The sequence below is a fragment of the Meleagris gallopavo genome, chromosome 5 (assembly GCF_000146605.3).
Source record: "Meleagris gallopavo isolate NT-WF06-2002-E0010 breed Aviagen turkey brand Nicholas breeding stock chromosome 5, Turkey_5.1, whole genome shotgun sequence".
NCBI classification, from domain to species: domain Eukaryota; kingdom Metazoa; phylum Chordata; class Aves; order Galliformes; family Phasianidae; genus Meleagris; species Meleagris gallopavo.
The window spans coordinates 54,530,361-54,552,931 of record NC_015015.2 but is presented as its reverse complement, the minus strand read 5'-3'; the positions used below and the strand labels follow the sequence as shown (position 1 = coordinate 54,552,931).

Below are 22,571 nucleotides of genomic sequence, written 5' to 3'. Positions count from 1 at the left end.
ATTCCAACAACACCTCATTTCATCAAATGATAAAATTACACAGAATCACACAGAATGGCCGGATCATGAATCTCCAACTCCCCTGCCACATGCAGGGCCACCAACCTCCCCATTTAATACTAGACCAAAATTGTTTGAGTTGGAAGAGACCTTTAAAGGCCATCTGGTCCAATTCTCCTGCAATGAAGAGGGACACCCTACAGCTCAATCACATGCTTAAAACCCCATTCAACCTGACCTTGAATGTCCCCAGGGATTGGGCAACCTGTGCCAGTGCTGCACTACCACTATTGTAAAAAAAGAATTATATCCACGCTATTGCAGATGACACTAAGTTGGGAAGATTATATCCACGCTATTGCAGATGACACTAAGTTGGGAAGAAGTATCAATCTGCCTGAGGATAGGAAGGTTCTACAGGGATCTCTGCAGGCTCTATTGCTGGGCTGAGGCCAGTGGAATGGAGTTCAACAGGACCAAGTGCCAGGTCCTGCACTTTGGCCACAACAACCACAGGCAACACTACAAGCTTGGGGCAGAGTGTCTGAAAGGCTACACAAAGGAAAAGGGTCTGGGGGTGCTGATCAACAGCTGGCTGAACATGAGCCAGCAGCATGCCCAGATGGCCAAGAAGGCCAACAGCATCCTGGCTTGTGTAAGAAATAGTGCAGCCAGGAGAAGCAGGAAAGTGATCATCTTCCTGCAATCAGCTCCAGTGAGGCTGCACTTTGAGTACGGCATCCAGTTTTGGGTCCCTCACTACAAGAAAGACATTGAGGCCCTAGAGTGTGTCCAGAGAAGGGCAATGAAATCTGGAGCACAAATCTTCTGAGGAGCAGCTGAAGAAACTGGGATTGTTTAGTTTAGAGAAGAGGAGGATCAGGGGAAACCTTATCGCTCTCTACAATGACCTGAAAGGTTGTGGTGAAGTGGGAATTGGTCTCTTTACCTGTGTAATTAGTGACAGGACAAGAGGTGACGGCTTCAAGTTGTGCCAGGGGAGGGTCAGGTTGGATATTAGGAAAAAAGTCTTCTGTAAAAGAGTGGTCAGATGCTGAAATGGGCTGCCCAAAGAGGTGGTGGAGTCACCATCCCTGGAGGTGTTCAAGAACCGTAGTGATATGGTACTAAAGGACATGGTTAAGTGGGAAAATATTGGTGGTAGGTGGATGGTTGGACTAGACGATCCTGGAGATCTTTTCCAACCGTGGCGATTCTATGATTCTATTTGATTCTATGATTCTATTCTTGATTACTACATCCCCAGCTCACCTTGACACACATACGCCAACAGACCAGAGCTCCAAATTCTCTCCATCTCCATGGCCCCATGCACTGGGCAGGTCTCATACTTCCCAAGCTGATCAGCTGCTTCACAACCATTAGTTGAGATGTGAAGAGGGCCGGGGCTCTAAGTAATCTTCTCCCAGGACCCATTACCAGCTGTGGGGCTCTCACTCCTACTGACATCCTCAGGTCCCTGTCAGGTGTTGGGATGTGTCAGGCCCACATGCTCCATCCTACAGAGACTCACTTGGAGGGAGATCTTTGTCTAACTCCAGTTTGTAAGGTCTTGCAGGATGCAGCATCATCCACGAGGGATGTGGATGCAACAAAGGTCAAAAAGACAAGATGCAGCAGCAGAAAAAGGCACAACAAAATATTTAAAGATCTTTACCAGCATTTTACGTCTCTTGGCATGCAGATAAATCTCCACATAACATGCTAAAAGTAATCAGCCTGGAGAAAGATGCAGGCATTTCATCAGACTTATAGCAGGGGGTTCGTCGCTTATCTTCCAACAGGTTTTGCTAAATCCTGCAAGCCAGTCAGTGAGCAAGCTCTAATCTCAAAGCCAACACTAATAGCCTTCCCTGAGAAAGAAACTGTTATCCAACACCGTGTTTGAGAAATACACAAAGCTAAAAAAGGTTGGGAACCAGAGTTTTCTCTTGGCTGTTTTGGAAATATCACAGCTTCTTGGCCAAGGAGCTCTGGGCTTCAAATAGTTCCATTTATTTTTACTTACAACAGCAAAGGTTCTGCCCTGGGAATTTTCTGCAGAAAGGTTTTTTTTTCCACAGCATGAGCAAAACCTCTTTGGATCACCTAAAACCAGCAATTCTTTGTAGGCACAGGAACAGTAAAGTCACGGAGTACTTCCAAAATTCAGTCCTAAACATGGAAGACAAATTGTTGGCTTGTCCTGTAATGTTGTGAAGTGGTTGACAGATTCAGGCAATTACTGCTCAAACCTGGTTAGAGGTTTGATGAATGGACCAGGTGAGCTGTTGATTTAAACATGTTCATCACGACACCCCAACTTATAAATCTGTCCACTGACTGAGAAATGCCATTTGTCCACATTTATTTGAACTCTCCTGAGGCATAGAGGAGCTTAAGATTCCTTTTTGAAATTATTTTCTACAAGATAACAAGCAGATCCATGAAGCCAAGATGAGCTTTTGGAGTCTTTACTGAGGCAGGTGTGGGAACCCATGTGCATTTTATGCATACAGAAAATTTTCCATCCCAGTATTTGCAAACGTGAGAAGACACTGCAAAACAGAGCGGAGCAAGTCAGAAAATGCCACTGCTTTCTGTGCTACTAGAATCAGCTCCTCAGCATTGAGGACTCGAGATATGATGCTGCCTGTGCTGCAAGGGATATGAGCTCAGCCCAGCAGCGACAAGAACTGTACAGCATACAAAATGAAGCATCAGCAATAGAAGAGAACGACATGAACTCACTGATATCTGTTCTCAGCTACACATCTTTGGGCCCTGAGCTAAATTATCAAGCTCAGACCTCTAATTTCAGTTTAAGTGCTTTATGTGGAGCTTTGTGTACTTGAAAGACAGTGTGCACTTGGAAGGTACCTGTGGTCACAACGATCAATACTTTTTGTTTGCCAGCAAAAATAAAACAGGGAGAAAGAGGAGGAATATATAATTAATTACTCTTATCACTGCAATACCTGAAAGCCCACTTGAGATGACACACTCCCGTAATAAGTACTCTACAAACATGTAAAGAGAGACTGTGTTTGCCCAAAAGAACCTGAACCAATATATCACCACAGAAGCCATGAAATCAGCCCACCGATGGATAACAAGACTCAGGAACAGAAGGAAGGGATTTGTGCAAGGTCACATAACAAAGCAGTAAAACTGGCAGCAATGAAGCAGAGGAGACCAGACTCTGCTTACAGCCAGTCTAGGTCAGACTGAAGGTCTGGCTTGATTAGTAACTCGGCATCTAACAGCATCTGCTTTGGGAAAGCTTAAGGATGGGACAGTCATATAGCAGTGTTTCCCTCCTTGCAAAGAATCTAATTTATTCTTTTGCTCACTCCTTTCAGTTATCCTTTGGTTCGTCTTCCTCTTCCTTGGATGTTTTCCAGCTCTACTGCATCTTCTTCTAGATGCAGAGTGGCACAGAGTATTTAGGATCAAAATGACAGCTGTCATTTTGCTCTCTTTTCCTCCGATCCCCCCAACCCACCAGGCCCATGTTTCTACTGTAACATCCTCTATATGGTTCTCCTCTGTGCAGTTGTTGGTATCTTCAGGATGGGATGCAAGAGCAGATACTATAATGGATGCCTTGAAGCAGATTCAGAATACACGAAGAATTATGAGTTCCAGTTTTTTTTAAACCCTCATATTCATCATCAGAGCCCACACATCAGTGACTACTCAGAGCTTAATAACTAATCATTGCTGCTGTCAATCAGCACTACTGAAGAGCTCTATCCCTGCAGCAGATGATTCAGACTTGGGGATGCCAGCTCTGGTTTGAGAGATGCTGCTGCAGTGGCCATACAGGTCCATGCTCCCAGGGACAGCTCTGGGAGATATCCCAGGAATAGAGACACGGAGCAGCTGGAGGAGAGTCCTCAGCAAGCACTGGGGTCTAATGCTCCACTCAACCCTCTACACAACACTCCCTGTAACCAAAAAACAGAAAAGGACTTCATTTAAACACTTTTTACAGATATAAGAAATACTAATATCCAAGAGAAAGGTTTTTTTCTCATAGGATTTCACCTGTCAGGTCAAATGGGTGGCATGGAGAGAGGGAGGTGATCTAGACCCTCTGAGATCCTCCATGGCCGTTAGACTTGTCCTTGAGAGAGACCCAGGTATGCAACATTGCAAAATCAGTCTGTGCAAACACCTGAGCAGTCATACTGAAGAAAGGGAGATGTGGGAAAGCAGCTTAGGAAAGGAAAAATAATGGAGAAACTTGGGGGAGCTCCTGGCCTCGCTTCACATCAATAAAGCCTCAAGTAAAATACATTAAAAGAAATGATAGATTATTGGGAACAGCCTTGCTGAAACCTTTTATTACATCCTAGGCTAGGATGAGGTTGTTATTAGGAGTTATTCAAACACAAAAAAAATAAAAATAAAAGAAAGCAAAAGCCTCTAATAATTCTCACCGTATCGACCCTTCTCAGTGATTAATGCTGATATCCAACATTTTTGCAAAACACCAATTGCTGGTGGTTTGAGATAATTATTTTATTGTCAGCCAAAGTCCAAGCAATTTACTTATTTCCAATACTGGTCCCTAACTCACTCTCAGGCATGGCAGGATTTATTTGTTTATCAGGAGAGAGCATCCTTTCAGGAAGGAACTTAGATCTCATTTGATCCTCAAGTCGTCTTAATTCAAACCAACACCAGCAGGGAGGCAGGGTTAGCATCAGTCATCTTGGCTTGCACTGCCTAAGCAGAGAGAGAACTTATCTACATTCTCATTAGAGAGGAATATTTTAAAACCATCTTCTCCACAAATTACCATCGCTCTCCCTGGTAATGGCTGCAAGGAGCTCTTTTTCCTACAGTTTTCTCTCACTCACTTTGTAGTCGGAACCAATACTTCAACCCAAAGATCAGCCTCTGATGCAAATCCCCTGAAGAGGAGACGCAATTCAAGGCCGATGAACCTTCACATTCTCTTTTTGTTTTTTTTCAAGGGCTGAAATGCCACAGAAACAGACAGATCTTTTGCACCATAGCTTATATCACTATTAGAAAATAAATGTGATTTCTGCAACATAAGGACAAGGCTCTTTGTACAAGGCAAAAGTCACCCAGGTGAGCACATAAAGGAAAAATTAATAACTCTAACCCAGGGAGAGCTGCTAGCCTGCCTGCATTCTTCAATCAAGCTAAGTGATATCCAAAACCCATTGGAGAGAGGGCTGAAAACCTTGTCCTCTGTCTAAACGGAGCCAAGATTCCTGACGTATATAAAGTGAAAGGGAGAGGGTGAGGCAAAGAACTCGAAAATGTGATACACGCCACAGCACACTGAAACTGAAACTGGATTACTGCAGATTAAAAAGACAGCCAGGACACCAGGATTCCTGTTACAGCGGGGCTGACAGATAGTGGGATGCACACACTGTCCCAAAGGAGCTGACAGACTCTGGTGAGATGCTGACAGTGCTTAGTGCACACACACATAGTGCTGGGCTTTGCTGTGCCCATACTGGACCCCAGCCCTTAATTAAGGCAAAAAAAAAAAAATTGCATGAGTAGCAAATACTGAGTCATGCTTGATGAGAGAGAACAGCCTCAAGTCACAGCAGTGGAGGGTCAGGTTGGATATTAGGAAACATTTATCCTCAGAAAGAGTGGTAATGCATTGGCACAGGCTGCCAGGGAGGTGGTGTGGTCACCATCCCTGGAGCTGTTCCAGAACCATGGAGATGTGACTCTGAGTGACGTGGTCAGTGTTGGGGGTGGGCTGGGGTTAGGGGGTGTTTAAGGACTTTTCCAACCTTATTGATTCTATAATTCAAGATAGGTCCATCCCAAGACTGCAATTAGTGGATGGATGAAGACAGAGTTAGAGAAGGTAAGAAATGCTCAGCTGCTGGTAGGATCCTTTTGTGGGCAGAGAGGAGGAGTGCATAGCCAAATCTGGCCCTGCACAAATGAGCAAATCCCTCTACACCTGCCCCCAGCTCCAGGAGGCAGCACCTGAGGGCTGATAACAAATGGGCTCAGCTAATCTTACTCTGAGATAGGTTTAACCAGAGATACAAAGCTCAAGCCAGGGCTGCCGCTTCAAAGTAACGCATCTGAGGTTGTGACAGTGCATTCTCTTCCCAATGCATTCTAGTAAAAGTATCAACTAGAATTTCCTGCTTGAGGTTTTTGTGTAGAAAGGCCCCTGCTGCCTTCCCTTCCTTCTGACAAACTGCAGGCACACACTTTTTCAACATCAACTATAGCTTCATTGCACCCATTTCTGACAGCCTTTTGCTTTCAGAGCTGCGTAGGACCAACCAAGCCTCCTATTTTCTGCTTCACTTCTCGCTATTCCCTTCTCTGAGAATTTATTTCTGCTGTGAAGACAACATCTGAATGTGACACTGCCAACTTCTCACACTTAACATGTGTGGGCTGTGCTGGCACTCCTGTGCTGTATGTAAAAGCATAGCAGACATTCCCCAAAGCAGCTTGGGACAAAATGCGACAAAAGGAAAAGGCCAACCCTGATGTGAATGATTCTCTTTAGGGAGCTGCTCTGGCACTATAATAGCATGTAATAGCTGTTGAAATAGCATATGTCAAAACAAGGCGGGGAAGAGGATCACTGTTGTTTTGGATGCATAATTTCTTTTAGCAAAGCAAACCTGACTGAATACCATTCTGCTCTGGGATTAAGGCCTGATCACAAGCAAACTTAAAACGGTTAAAAAGAGGTGATTCCAAAGTGCACGTTCCTCACAAGGAACAGAAACACAAAATTTAGCCACCAGCCTGATGGTGGGAGCTTTGTTACTGCTTTGGAGAGGGAAGGGAGCTGGTGAGGAACACATGAAGGAGGGAAGTCTTAAAGGCACAGGAGAAGGTTATCCCCTGGGCTGCCAGATGAGCCAGAAGGGAAGAAAACCAGCATGGATGAAGCGAGAATTTTCCCTGAGGCTCCAGGAGAAAAAGAGAATCCCAGTTGGGATTCTCCTGTTCAGTAGCTTTGTTGATAATGGCATTGAGTACATCCTCAGTAATTTTGCAGGTGACACCAAATTGGCAGGAAGTATCAATCTGCCTGGGTGTAGGAAGACCCTACAGAGTGATCTGGACACACTGGACAGCTGGGCTGAGGCCTATGGGATGAAGTTCAACAAGATCAAGTGCCAGGTCCTGTACTTTGGCCACAGCAAAGACTATGTACAAATTTTAGAAACTGCATATTGAGAATTATATTGACTTCATAATCTCTACAACTTTCATTTCCCATCTACAGAGATGGTCCAAACTCCACTCTGTGCAATATATGTACACCATAAGTAGATGGAAACCAATAAGAAACGCTGTGGAACCAGACATGGGATGATGTGCTGAGGAGCACAGGCATGGGATGATAAGGAACAGGACACAGTGCTGGCACTGAGGCCATTGTGGCAATAAGCAGTGTACGAGATGTCAGTTAGATGACAGATGTAGACTGGGACAAAACTGATTTAGGGTAAAACAAATACAGTATTTAACATACATAAAAGCCACCATATACAGCAAACTGAGGTACATCAAGCCAGGAATAGGCACAGAAACCAAGAACTGTGGGCGTTGCAACTCTAACTGCATAATTATTTCTTTTTCTGTAAAAGTAACTACGTCTAGACTAATAACGATTAGACTGTGAATAATACAATTGCATTAGCAATAAATTCTTGGGTCTGGATATATATGGAATGTGCTTTTTTTTTTTTTTGCCTATAAAACATGATTTTGAGCATAACAACAGCATCTTCTCTGTTAAGATTTCTGGTTCAAATAGAATCACAGAACTGTTAGAGTTGGAAGGGATCTTTAAAGGCCATCTGTTCAAGTTCCCCTGCAACGAACAGGGTCATCTACAGCTAGATGTTACCTCATATTTGTGTTGGGCTAGGATAAGCAACCAACAGGCTCCACGAACATTTTAAAGAACCAAAGTGCACCAAACCAACCCCGCATCAACAATTTCAACCATACACTCAAGAAGTCACAACCCTATAAAACCTCAAGAAGCAAAAGCCACAGCTGTTCCAAACAACTCCATGCATTCTGAATGCACAAAACAAATTACTGCAAACCTCAGAGCAGCAAAATCAAAGGCTGAGTAAATGTCCCAGTCCTCCTACTGCTATCATACTACAGACAGCAGGATCTTCCAGTTACACACACTGGGACATGGAAGATTGGCAAACACTGTAGCATTAACAACCAGCTTGGGAGTATTCCCTTGTTCTACACTAGTTCAAGTGTAGAAGTTGCTGTGTCTTACCCTGTAGTCTGTACAATAATGATTGGGTGGTGCTGCCACATACAGAGAGAGCATAAACACTCACATGAAGTGGGTAAAGAGAATGGTCACAGCAGCCATCGCCAACACAGAGGTAAAAGGTTTTGATCTCCATGGAAGTGTACAACAAAAGTAATTTGTTTTAACATTCATGAGGAATAACTAAAAGAGGACCCAGGAAGGTTTGAGTTCATTAGGTTTGAGTTCATCTAAACCAACGGCAGTTCTTGTTGTAATGCATGAACAGTTAATCCCAAAAGAGGGAGAAGGGGAAGAATGATGCATTTTTATTCATTCTCAGAAAGCTTAAGTTTCCTGCCCCTCTGATATTCTCTAAACACAAAGTTTGTGTTCACTTACTATGCACCACTCAGGGAAACTCAAACAAGCAGAGGAAGGTTGAAGTCATCTCCCACAGTTCAGAGAGGTCCCAAAGTTCTGCCAATATCCCTTTATATCTGAAGACAGAGCATTAAAACACAAACAGAGATCCAAAAGCACATACAGACCTTCCTTCTGCAGAACCAGAGGCTATCAGAATGTTTTTTGGAGGATCAACTTCTGTTTTGATGACATCATTTATTTTTATCAGTTAGCTTTATTTTTGTCTAAATCTTGCTGGTTAGAGAGTCAGCTGATAGACTGTAAAGCTGACAGCCTCATTACTGAAGCATATAAATTGCTTTGGCTCAGCTGGAGTTAATGTAGGACCATCTGACTTCCCAGAATTGACATTTTAATGATTCTGTTTCTCTGGCACTTTTTCACTGACCACTACAAAAATTTAAACTGTCTCTTTGCTTTGCCAAGCTGCCTGTGGATCAAGTTACTCGTTCTCCAGGGACTTTCAGCATGTCAGCCATCAGACCAGGTAAACCCAATAATAACTGAGCTGAGAGTACCTACTCCAGTACTTCTCACTCTTCTGTACTATGGATGTTAGAGATAAATCTCAAAGTTCTGAAGGCCACTGGACAGAATATCTCCCCAGAAGAAGGAGATGTGTGAAACATTTTAAAGATGAAAAATGTCAACTGTAAAAGTTTGGTACTTATTGAACAACAAAAAAGTAAGGAGAGAGAATCAAGAAGAAATAACATTTAATCTCCATTTAAGAGAATTGTGACAGAATCAAACACAAGGCTGACAAAATTGATTACTGTGGGTATTCTGCAATTTGCTTCAGATAGGTATTCAGTTATCTCCTAGAGAAATTTTAATAAAGCATCTGCTGCAATCTATCAAGCTGATCATCTGCAAACTGAAGTATACAAAGTCATGATGTTCTAGCTGCAGAACTCACTGCCTTGTCTCCTCTTGTGTGCCCTTATCTTGCACCTTGTTGGGTACCATCTTTCTTCAGGTCTTCCCTTGCTGTGCCATATACCAGGTTAAGCAGAACAACATCCCTCTCTAACCAGTATTTTGCTTGTACAGAATGGGAAATTAGTCACTCCTTGGCACTGCTTGTGGAATCCCAAGGATGAGCTCTGCACCTCCCTTCCTATTCCCAAAACTCACCGTGAGCTGAGACAGGCAGGAGCAACATGCCCTGACCCAGCTGAATTGAGACAAACTGCAGATCCATCTTCTGTGATGAGGCAAGTACAGTGGTTATGAAGTTGTCTTAAAATGAAAGTCAAGTTAATTTCAGCTTTAGAAGAAAAGCACTTAAAGGAAATGTATTTCAGAGGGCTAGATTTAGTTGAGAAAGCACTTAGAAAAAGAGGGTCCATGAACATGTCCAGCAGATTCTAAGTTTTATAAGCCCTGTCTGGTTTGTCCAGATGCCCCAGTAGAACAATGTGGGCAGTTCTTTTGGCCTCTTGTCAAGTTTGGTGAATTTCTTTTATTCTTAACAACACACCTCCTGCTGACACAAGCTACACATGTTGTCCATCCCTCACGTTCTTTTTAGTGCCCCTGATAACACACCACACAAAGCAGCATATAACAGGGCCAGGTACAGGGCACCTCCCCTTCCCCACTCCCACCAAAGGACACTCTGAACACTCAGTTCAGTTCCTTGCTTGACCTCAGGTTTTTGGTATGAGTTCATACATGTCCTTGGTTTTCTTTGTGCCTCTGTCTGAAACAGATCATTTCCCTTCCTCTTAAAGAACATTGTAGAAGGGGAAGGAAACAATATCAAAGAGTCATTTAGGTCATCTAAACAGAGAAAGAAGAAATGATTCTTTATATAAGTGTTTACCTGATAGAAAAAGATGGGTGATGGGCGAATCCGAAGCAAAAAGACTGATCCCATTGCTCCTTCTCTCTACTCCCAAAAACAGCACAGTACAAAAGTCCCATCTAACTCTTAAAGCCAATGTCAGCTCAGCTTCTCCCTCCTGACTGCTCCAAAACACAGGCAGTCCAAACTATTTGGACCGGATGAAACACAACCCAGCCATGCACTTACAGACAGCACAGAAATTCACACCTGCTCTGTCCTCCAGGTGCCTTGCTCAGCACCTGGCTGCTGACCCAACCTGACAAGCTCCGCAGCAGGCTTTTCCAATTTGCACAAGGATAAATAAAATATAAGTGAGCTAGGAAAAAAAAGAAAAAAGAAAAAAAAACTTCTCTGGCCACATGATTTATTCCACGTCTGAAATTTTGGGAAAGACAGCTTTTTCAAGAAAAAGAGGAAAGGTGGTAGAAGATGAAGGCTGCAGGATGAAATAATATTAATATAAAACACACAAAAATAGAGCTGAGTCCTTATGTTTAGAAAAAGCCACCTAGAAAATACTGTAAGGAGCATTCTCCAACAAGGTTCTGCTCTAGGGCAAGGAGCCCTCACATCCCTGAAGAGGAATCAATGCCATTTTCCTCCTCTTCCTGCATGACACACCTTGGAGTTTGTCAAACACCACATTTATTGACCACAGCAAAGCACTGGTACCCTCAGCCAGGACTGATTCATCCAAAGGCAGAGCCATCCATCCTGCTACACACAATCCTGACCCAGGCAAGTAGTTACAGTTTTTTGAGTACAAAAAACGTGTACCTTCCTTAAAGGCACCAAAGATCCTGCACCAGTGAAATGTGTAGAATAACAGCACAAAGCTTCCAAAGCAACTCTTACCATAACTTTACGTTTTCTACACTCCTCCTCCAAGGCTTCTCAAAGCCAACCAGAAAGTCACTAAAGACTTAGAATTACTTCCCTTGCACAGTTCCTGCCCAGCCTGGTGAGTTAACAGGACGTGTGAAACAGATCTGACATGCAAATCATCCAATATAATGTTTTCCAAGAAAGAGTTAGTGGGACAGCAGATATCAGGCCTGACGCAAACTCAGTCTGCCCTTGGAGAGCAGCCCTCCCACAGGGCTCTTTAAATATACTCTTAGATTTATTTCAAAGGAAGCTAACAATGCTCAAGCAAGCTGGAAATGAGACTACACGGAGAGAATTAAACATCTAGGGGAAGCAACAGTTCATATAACTCAACACATAAAAGGGGTTTGGGGTTTCTGCCTCTCAGTACATTAAGATCATTAAGAGCCACGCACATTTTCTGTATGGATGTGGTTCAGCTCTCACTGATTCACCTTTCTAGGCGGAATAAACTAACACAGCCATAAAGCACAGGGTCTATACACATAGCAGGAATAAACTGGTTAATGCTTTACACGGGCCTTAAGGGTTTGTCTTGCTTAGGTCCCAAGACTGGAGCACCCTGAAGAAATGTCAGTGGTGCTTACAAGAATGCCACTGAACTAGCAGATTAGCAACTCCCCAGCAGCCTCCTCAACAGGACTTGTATGCCTGCACCAACACATCTCAAGCAAAAGGCACTAAAATTTCCCCAGGAATTTCAGCTGAGACACGCAACACTAAGCTCCAAGAATGATGGCCAGGCCTGGAGTATGCAGAGAGCTTTTCTCCCAAGCATTGCTTGAGACTCATTCCGATTTGAACAGTTGTTTCTGGGGCCAGGGTTTTCTCAGAAATACAGCTGCTCCATGTTTAGCCAAGTATGTTGGAGGCCTGCTGAGACGTCCCAACACAACAGGCTGCCCTGTGCAAGATGAAGAGGAGATGTCCTCCACGAGGGTAAGTGAAGAAAGGGTTTATTCACTCACCCAGACCCTGGTTCTGCTGTTCCCACTCCATGGTATCAGGAACCTGGTAGGACACCCCGGCCAGCTGTGCTGCAGGGTTCTCCAGGCCAGCTATGGGCTCCTGGGAGGTCTCGCCTGGAAGTGTGAAGCCCGGCAGCTCTGTGTCACCCTCCATGCTTTCATCCATAGAATCTATCTCTTTGTCCTCTTCATCTTCCTCTTCCTCCTCTTCTTCTTCCTCCTCCTCTTCATCCTCTTCCTCTTCCTCGGCCTCTAGTCAAGAAAACACAAAAGCAATATCAGGAAGTGTCCCACAGAACAGAAGGTTCATACATCCCTATCAATGAGTTCACAATCCCCTTTCCAAAGGCAAGCCACCTTAACAAAGCCCAGCCTGTTTTCTGACATGAGAGACACCCAGAGAGGTTGATGTGGAAGAGCCCAGTCCTGTCTCAAGTTTCTGCCTCTACCCTATTCCTGACCACAGCTACCAGCAGAGAAGAGCAGCTATAAGAACAGACCGTACACCCAGCAGGGCTTCCCACAGTGCCTCTTCCCAGCTTTTAGTTACAAGGACCCAAGATCTTCCTGAGGCAGAAGTTTTGCCCAAGCTACTAGTGGAGCTACCCACTGTATGGAATAATGACATGCTCGGGATTTTCAATGGTTAACTTTTCAATGCCAAAAAGATAAAACACACCATTTATGTGCTTTGATGATCCAGCCAAAGTGGTGCAATGCACTGGAGTAGCTTTGATAGGAGACGTGCCGAATGTACACATCATACCTGCTGTAAGTAAAGCAAGCTGCACCTTAGCAATTGCATGATGCTTCGCTCTCCTCCCTTCTGCTGTGGGTTGCAGTGGCACAGCTGCTCCTCAGACAAACTGAGGGAACTTCGGGGAATCTATTCAGCGTTGGGTATCCATCTTACAGATGGAACTGGCCTAGGGAAATTAGTGCACATTAAAGAACCAAGGCATTCACCGTGCTGTTATGTGGTGTTACTGGTTGCCCAAGGAGGTTGTGGATGCCCCATCCCTAGAGGCATTCAAGGCCAGGCTGGATGTGGCTCTGGGCAGCCTGGGCTGCTGGTTGGTGACCTGCACATAGCAGGGGGTTGGAACTGGATGAGCATTGTGCTCCTTTTCAAGCCAGGCCATTCTATAATTCCATGATAATTCCTTCCAAATCAAGGATTTGCTTTAAAACACAGCATGTTTTTTTACAGCTCACCAGACAGGACAATTGTACTTGCCACCTTTTAGTTTTAGCCCTGCATTTCATACAGATGAGCTGCTATTTGAATTTAGTTGCGTCATCCTGCTATAGCATGTCTTCCAGTATCTGGAAAAGAAGATGCTGCAAACATTTATACCATGCAGAGCACTGAATGGAGCTTACAGGAATGTAGTTAGACCCTTATATTCCCTTTCTGTTTTAGAAATACATTCTATCTTACGATGTGCCCATAATCTTAAATCAAGATAAGAATTTTCTCTATCAAACCATATGCTTCCATGCAGAATACACAGCCTCTGTAGTCCTGAGTATGGCACCTGGAGCATGTTTGCAGGAAACCTGCAAAGATAAGTTAAAGTAGGTCTTGTGCCTCTGCTGAGAGCAACACAGCTGAAAGCAAAAGATTTCCCAAATGAAACAGCAAAGGTGCTAAGCAGCCAGCACTCTGGAGAACATGACCATGACCACATTTTCCCTGAATGGACTGGATGGAAGAAAAAGGTCAGAGAAAACAGCGATCAGATTGTATCTGAAAATCTACCTTGGAACAAGGTTTTTTAGAAGGCTCCTGTGATTTTAGCAAGCTAATTGGAGACACCTGCCAGGAGCTGGCTTTGAGAAAGCAGATATCCATCTCTGCACTTCCAAACTCCAGCAGGCAGCCAAGCTGAACACCTGAATTGAAAGTGCCAAGACTACTTATCACGCCTGAAAATCACCCAGCTCCATCCATCACCCCACAGCCACAGCATGAGGACGAGGATAGCACAGCTCTCACAGCACAGCTGCACCAAGGGGAAAAAAGGGCTCATTCACATGTCTGAAAACAGCTTTGTAACCCCCTGCCCCAAAATGCCATCAGCTTGCCTTGATGCAAAGCACAGTGCAGAGCACCACTTGGTGGTCACAGATAGGAAATTGTGCTTCTAAAGAAATGCAGACCACACATATTAGAGGTCAGGGGTAGACAAGGAGGATGGCAGGCACAGGCAGGCTACTTACAGCACCCACTGGTCCCAGGGGATAGGGAAGAATGCATGCTAGGATGACAGGCAATGGCCTTAAGCTGCACCAGGAGAGGTTTGGGTTGGATATTACAAAACATTTCTTCTCAGAAGCAGCAGTAACAAATTGACACATGCTGCCCAGAGAGATAATCAAGAGCTACGCTGCACTCAAGGATCTGGTGAACTGGGATGGGTGAACTGGATGATCTCAGAGGGCTTTTCCAACCTTAGTGATCCTATAATTTTGTGTGTCACACAGCCAGACCCCAAAAGCTGCAAGTTTGGATGTCACATCAGAGCCTCTTTGCAAAATTATGTTTTACCTCCTAAACCAGTCCTGCTTGGCACTTCAGAGACCTCCACAGCCACTCCAAAGAGGAGACTGAAAGGACCAAAACTGCAAAGCCCAGCAGATGTGGACAGCATTTAGATTGACGTGTAAACACATCAGCATCCCCTTGTGAGTTAGTTACTTTGTGGAGCATGCTTGCAAGTACTGAAGGCTAAGCGAAGGTTCTCCTAACACAGGAAGCAAGATAATCATACAGTGGAACCTAGCCCATGGCCAACATGCTAACCTCTAATAAAGAAATGCAAACAGTTCTCCTGGTACTTGTGTGACACTATCCAAATCATGCACTCAGGTATACTGTAGGAGCACTTCTGCACACCTGGCACTCCTTTGGCAACCAGAGCAGACATAACTGGCACAGTACTCTTACTGCAAGTTCATCTTCCTCTATGGACCTTCTTCAGTGTCTTGTTGTTTTCTTAATAGTCACCAAATTCTAGATCTCATGTGTCACATGCAATGTGACCCTAAGAAGGCCTAAGTAGAGAAAATCCTGTCTCCTTTCACTATGACACCAGGACTGCGGCAGCAAAATACCATCCATTACATTCCTATTTCCTCCTGCAGTAAGGGTGATGCATAAGCAGACAATGGAAGAGTTACCTCATCTCCACATGTTGATAAATGCAAAATCTGACCCTCTGACAGACTAAATAAGCACTGTGTTCTGTAACGGGCTCAGTTCTGCCTCAACTGACACAGGAAGAAAAATTGAGAATTTTAACACTTCCCTGCTGTGACAGCAATGCAATCTAAGCAGCAGGAATCCCCATAAAAATGAGATTCCTGCTTCACCTGTCAACAATTTTGGTTTTGAAGGACCTGACAACCTTGTAACAGGCATTGAAACGTCGAGTTTTTGAGAAGCTAGAAGAAGGCATCAAGAAAGTATAAGACAAATTATTATTTTTTTGCAAGCTTCCACCTTTATTATTTGCCAGAAGGAGCAATGGTTCAGTTTCACTATGGGGCACCCACACCACTGTTGAAACCCATAGCATAGGAGGCTGCCCATACCTTTTAGATATTTTCCCTTAATGTTTAAATGTCACTGTCACATGTGCACTGGAACAGGTTGCCCAAGGAGGTTGTGGATGCTCCATCCCTGAAGGCATTCAAGGCCAGGCTGAATGTAGCTCTGGGCAGCCTGGTCTGCTGGTTGGAGACCACCATGAAGGGTGCATGACTACAGAAAGGGAAGAGGCATTTAGAAGTCTCCACTAAAGGACTTCTTTCAGTACACTTGTAATGTGGGAACACAGCCCATTTTCTGCACTGCTTTTGTAATCACAGATAGCTGTCAAGACAGAAAGACCTTTCTAGGAGAACTCTTATTAATCAATTGCTTTCATGTGATCAGTGATAATGCCACCATCTGATGTTTCTAAAGTGCTGCCAAGAGCTATCACTTGTGACAAAGCCCAGCTTGGAAGGAGATGACTGGCAGGAGAGTAGAAAGGCTGTAACCCTGCCCAGCTTTCTGGGTTGCATAGTGACACCTGAAGTGGGAGTAGAAGCTGTACAGGCTCTGAGTTGCACAAACACCTGCTGTGAATAGAGGTATTCAATGCCTGGCCTGCTGCACAGGTGAGAAAACAGAGCGCTGAGAAGAGTACATCAGTTGGATGGGTTCTTATCACACAAAGCAAGGCACTAACCTTAACTCTGCACATTTAAGTTTCACGATAAGAGGAAATGGAACTTTACCCTCTGCAACAGGGAGCATTCCCTGCTACATCAAGGAGAGAAAACAGGACAGCAGGACTGAACTATGAGGTTTTCTTATGAGCTGCAGAAAGTTTTCAGCATCCGCTTGACAAAAAACAGACTGCAGAAAGCACTCCCCAGCAGAGGGCTCTATAAAGATGGTAAGGATTTGCATTCTGATCCTAACCTTCCTCTCATATCTGAGGGGATTCACACTTCCTCTTTGAGTCCTGGCTTCTCTCACCACAAGGAAACTGATGCACTTGTGGGGGGAAAAAAAAAAAAAGAAGAAAACCATTCCAGTAGGAACAACAGGTCCGCTCCTGTATTAAGATCAGAAACAATCATTCCCAAGTGCAGCATTTCCAGCTGCATTCACTACAAAATTGCTTTCACGCTGAGTCTGGCTAGAGAAAGGGCTCAGCAGCAAACAGTTATTTTAAAGTTAAAAAAAGAAAAGAAAAGAAATCAGAATACTGCAGAATACACAGCACAAACTGTAATAAGTTAACACAGTAGTTCACTGCTGGAGTAGGGAGCTGCTGAGCTGGACAGTTTTAAGAAGTGATTTATCAAATGAGGGCATTTGAATCAGTCCAGATTTACCTACCACAACCTGTAAGTTGATAGAATGGGAGAAGATGAACACAGTTTACTTCTCTCAACAAAATGGTTTCCTACAGAAGAGGCCTGTGAGCATGGTATTCCCTCCTCCCCCCCAGTTACAAAAGAGTTCCTATATGCAAATCCTTCTTTCCATTGCAAAGAAAGCCATTTAAGGGTCTCTCTTCAGAAGTACATAATTTAGCTACTCTACTTGGGAAAAGAGTAACTAATAGACCAAGGGTTGAGAAAGTGTCTGATTTAAGCCACTTTCTAGACAAAAGCACAGGTGTAACCAGCATGGATCCATTGCTGATGACATGAACTGTGGGTGTTATTACAGGCAACAGCCTCCAGGATGCCAAGGTTAACTCCAGTCCTACCCAACACCAAAGGGGAGGATGACTGCAAGCCCACTCATCTCTAGACAAAGCCTCATGCCATTCAAAGCCCAAAGATCCAGGATAATCCTGATAAAGAAGCTAAGTCATCTGGGTGGTTTTCAAAGAGCCAAACCATTCTGCAGCATTGCCTGCCCTGCTCCCCATGCCCAAAGGAGCATGGAGAAGCTTCACAAGCAACAAAGCCCTACATGTGCTGAGATCCCAGGTAGCAGCAGCTCAGAAGAGCTCCTTGCAGAGCCCAGAAGGAACTACCACATACCTGCTTAGCTGAATCCACCTCACTAGAGCTGTAGTGTGAGCTAATCCCCAGATTAGGAAACAAAAGCTTCATTAAAATCTTCACCCAGAGCTCAATTACCTTTCAACAGCATCTGTAGGGGGTTTCTGTCACTTTTGTTCAACGGAGGGATAAACATGGAAAAACTACAATCTTAAGATATTTTTTAGACAAATGACAAGTCAGATACAGCTAGAAATTTAAAGGTGCCTGTCCAGAACAGTAGAATGAGTCAGACTGAACCAGGCCACCTAGCCTGCAGAGTGGTAGCAATCCGGATCAGGTATCTAAGAAAGAAGTGCTAGGATTTTTTAAATACATGGTTCTTTGGTACAAAGTACGAATGAACAGCCATCCTCCATGAGGAAGATCAAGGTCAATCTGTACTAAAAGGACAGCAGCTCTCAGCTTCAGCAGCAGAAATGAGCTAGAAGCAACAGGAAGTGCACCAAAAACATTATTAATTCATTTTGCATGTGCTTTGTTTTAAATCTTCAGATCCTTGCCAATTCAGCTGATATCCAAAGAACTGGTGGGGAATTATAGGCTAGTGTGGTTAACTAGCCTGCTGCTAAGTGCCCTTCTTATTTACGACCCTGCAACCTCATTTAAATTTTTAATGGGGTTGCAGAGATTTAATGAAGCAGGTCTTAATCCATACAGTCAGGGCCCAAATAGCAATTGAACTCAAAGCCTTGATTTCCATTTAAAAATAAGTAACACTTCACATCAGAAAAAAGGTGCCTTGTACTGCAATGGCTTAAAAGTGAGGAGAGTTTGAAGAACCGTTAAAAAACTGAAAACCAAGGACTAAGTATATCCATGGTATTTTAATGGCACATATTTTGTGCTATATGATATGCTCCACTGTTCTGGAGAAGCCATTAATGTAATCAGTGAAGCAAAACAGAGTTAAACCTGAAGCCAAGATGCAGTGATCAGGTTCCATACAGCTGCAGGACACAAGATTTGCTAACCCCAAAGCAAGTCCAGCCCCATATCTTAGAACTGCTGAAGGACTTCTCAGCCAAACGTTGCATTACACAGGCATACACCAGCTCACCAGGAACAGTGCTGCACTCTGTCCTACACAGCAGGCTCTTTGACATAAATGATCCAAACATCCTACAACTGATTTTCCCTATCCAAGTCAAAAAAACGTGGAGCTGCCCAAAGTCTATGCTTTACTTAGCTGTATGTTGCAAGGCTCATGAGAGCAGTCTCTCAATGCTCAGGGCCTGTTCCCAAGCTTGTAACTAGCTCATTTTTTATAGTGTCATTAATGGTGGAAAAGATTCATGAAGATCACTTAGTCTAACCATCCACCTACCACAAATATTGCCCACCTCCCTCAGTGCCACATCTCCACAGTTCATGAACACCTCCAGGGATGGTGACCCCACCACTCCCTGGGCAGCTGTGCCAACGCATCACCACTCTTTCTGAGAAATGTTTCCTAATATCCAATGTGAACCTCTTCTGGCACAGCTTAAGGGCATTACCTCATCCTATTTTGTTACTACTATGGAGCAAGGCTCCATAAAAACAGACACAACTCTAGTATTCCTCACACCAGCACTAACCTGTGTTAACAACTGCGTTCAATTTATAGTTTGAGAACCAAGGTGAAGTCCTATCCTTAGACTATTATTAGCCAAGAGAAGCTGCAAATCAAGGCTGACTATATCTATACTTATATATTTGCTCATTCAACACAATTCTTGGCTGAACTTTTCCTCCTTAGTGTGCCTTCCCAACCCCAGTATTACTCCTCCACCATAGCAACAAGGATTTCAACAGCTACATGTTGAGAGCAAGCCAGATTCATCAGGAGCACCTCATATTCAAGAGCTATACAGCTCAGGCTACAAGTTGCCTGTTTTCAGAGCTATTGGCCTGCTCCTGACATCACACAACAGGCAGAGCATCTCCCACAAGCATCCTATGAATGCTGACCTGTGAAAACAGCTCAGCCCCAACAGCAATGCTCAGATAAGTCTAGATGACTGAACAGAAACCAGCCCTAGGGCTTACATGCTGTTATAGAGCAGTTTGGGATGTTTTCTTTTTATAGATGCACTTCAAAAAGTGCTGGGAAGCTTACAGAATGATCCTGAACAGAGAAGTTGAACTAGATTTTCTCCTTGGATCCTTGAAGTCCTCTAGAGAAAGCTGCAATGTAGGGCTTTCCAGAGAGATGCTGAAATTTTGGGCACAGGTATAAAATGCAGCATTAAGTCTCACAGACAACTAAGGCTCATCCTCAGCTGCGTCCTGTCCCCAAATCCTATAATCCCCTTATAGGATTTCTTTAGCTAGGAAGGGCAAGTAGAACCAGTCTCACTGTACAGTCCAGGCAGGAATATGCTCATTACTCTGCTAATCTCTCCAGAGGCCGTAGAGATGAGGACAACCCTATCTAGAAAGCTATTCAAAACTCCTCATGTTTGTCTGTGCAATTTGAGATTTTTTTTTTTTAAGTTATATCCAAGCCAAGCAGGTGAATATACTGATGCAATTAACTGCAGGCAGTTTGGCACAGATGGTCCCCAAGAAACAGAACTCTGAACAGCAGGGGTCCATATTTAATGATGAGCCAGGCCCTCAGCAAGGCAAGGCGGCAAGGCAGCAAGCCACACTGAGCACTGTGGGAGCCAGCTGAGCTCACCCAGCTGCCTGCACTTCTTCCACTGGTCAGCAAGCACCAGGGCCTCCCCAGGACCTTCACTATGTCTGCAGCAGTGATGTCTGATCTTGCATCCACATGTAGTCTGGGCACTCTGGGCTGGAGCTCAGTGTAGCTCTGTAGGAAAACACTCCCGAGCATAATGCACTTGCTAACATGTGGATATTTGAGAGTAAGAACTAGATATTGTGATTTGGGAAGGAATACATCAGCCTTCCCAACACCACTCCACCCTGAGGTGGAGGTGCTCATTAACTGCCACTACAAAAAATATCAGTAAACAATTGCAGCTCAAAAGCTTCCTCTGTGCTTAACTGGGGCAGTAGCATCTCCAGGCAGAAAGCCTGTCCTCAAGTGGAATTTGTCCCACATCACAGAGCATAGAGTGGTGATCCCTAACACCAGGGGAAGTTCTGGCTCACCACAAAGTCTAAGTTATTCCAAAGAGTTTTAGACCACACACACACAAAAAAAAAAAAAGCTGTGCCAGTTGTCATAAACACGCAGCATAACAAGGAGCAGCACATCCCTGGGATGACAGGCACCTGCAGAGCCGTGCCTCAGAGCCAAGGAATCCACATCCTTGCACTACTAGAGATCCATCAGGGTAAGGAACATGTGCTGTCACTCCTGGCAGATTTTAAAGCCAGCAGCAATCTGATAAAGGGCAGGAGCTGCAGCATCCTGCACATAGAGGGAAGGGCTCCCTGCCTTTGCTGCCCTCCAAACTAAGCAGGAATTCAAGTTATTGCTTCACGCAGAGAAAAGATGCTGATTAGCTGTTGTCTGTGGCACCCCACCTCTGATCAGAAGAAAAATACCATCTGGCATGCCACCCCTGGAGGACTGCCAACCTTTGCAGTAAAATATGAAGGTAGGAGAAGGTCAAGATAAAGGGAGGGGAGCAAAACAGGCAGGAAGATTAATCTCTGCCAGGTGGTGTAGGCCCAGACACTGGAGTACAAAATATGGGATGGATGAGCAAACAGAAAAGTCAAAGTGAAAGAAACAACAGGAAGAATCGAAGCAATTCTCTACAGGAAAGTTATGGATGAGCCAAAGAGATCAGTGACAGAGCTGTAGATAGACTCTAGAAAAGGACCTACTTCATCAAAATCTTGTGTGAATTTGCATCAATGAGTTTTGGTGAACAACTGATCTAGAAGAGCATCTTGAAGGGGATGCATTCTTGGCCTTCCTTGGCACTGCCACAGAGCATGAATATGGCACCACTCATTCCAGCAAGGTCTGAGGAGATGCACACTGACGTGGCCATCTCATGCTGAGCCTTTCCACTCACAAAGGGATCTCTGGCTGTATGAACATGCTCCCTTGACTGCTTGTTTGGTAGAGGCTCTGCAGTAGATGCCCAGAAGTAGCCAATGATGATCAAACCCAGGCTACTGCTGTTGCTTCCCCAGGAGAAAGCCCATGCCTCCTACCACAGCCACTAGGAATCAAGTATTCTCCACAACACCTCACTGCTCATTTCCTGTACCACCTGGAAAGGGACAGGTTTTCCAACAATTTTATTATCAGTAACACATGCATAGCCATGTACCAGACAGACCAATTGGAAGCCCACATTATCAAGGTAATTGCTTCTCTCCACAGGAAGCTGCCTGCCCTTTAGGCTTGGGAACAGTGGTACCTTCTGACTCCAGCCGATCCAACCCATAGGTTACAGCTGTACTGATCTTCCTCACAGCTGGAAGAGCTGTTCTCCTGACAGATGATGCCACTGATGCTGGAGTCACCAGGACCATTGTTTTGCTGGATGGTTCCTCTGTTTGCTCAGACTGTGTAGCCAGCAATCCACCCAGAGATGAAACAGCCTTCTCACCAGTGACCAGGACCACGTCTGTGAGATCTGCAGAAGACAAGAAATTTGGCACAACAATATTTAAAAAA

The 22,571-nt window shown here is 44.3% G+C and overlaps 1 protein-coding gene across 1 annotated transcript in view; it reads right to left on the bottom strand.

Moving 5' to 3' along the window:
• ARMH4 (armadillo like helical domain containing 4) overlaps positions 1-22,571 on the bottom strand; it is a gene marked incomplete at its 5' end in the record, with an annotated part of 53,265 nt that overhangs the window by 19,941 nt on the left and 10,753 nt on the right. Inside the window, 2 exons of the mRNA XM_010712091.2 lie at positions 12,404-12,655; positions 22,312-22,530. Of these exons, the coding sequence (XP_010710393.2) occupies positions 12,404-12,655; positions 22,312-22,530 (471 nt within the window). The remainder of the gene's footprint in view (positions 1-12,403; positions 12,656-22,311; positions 22,531-22,571) is intronic.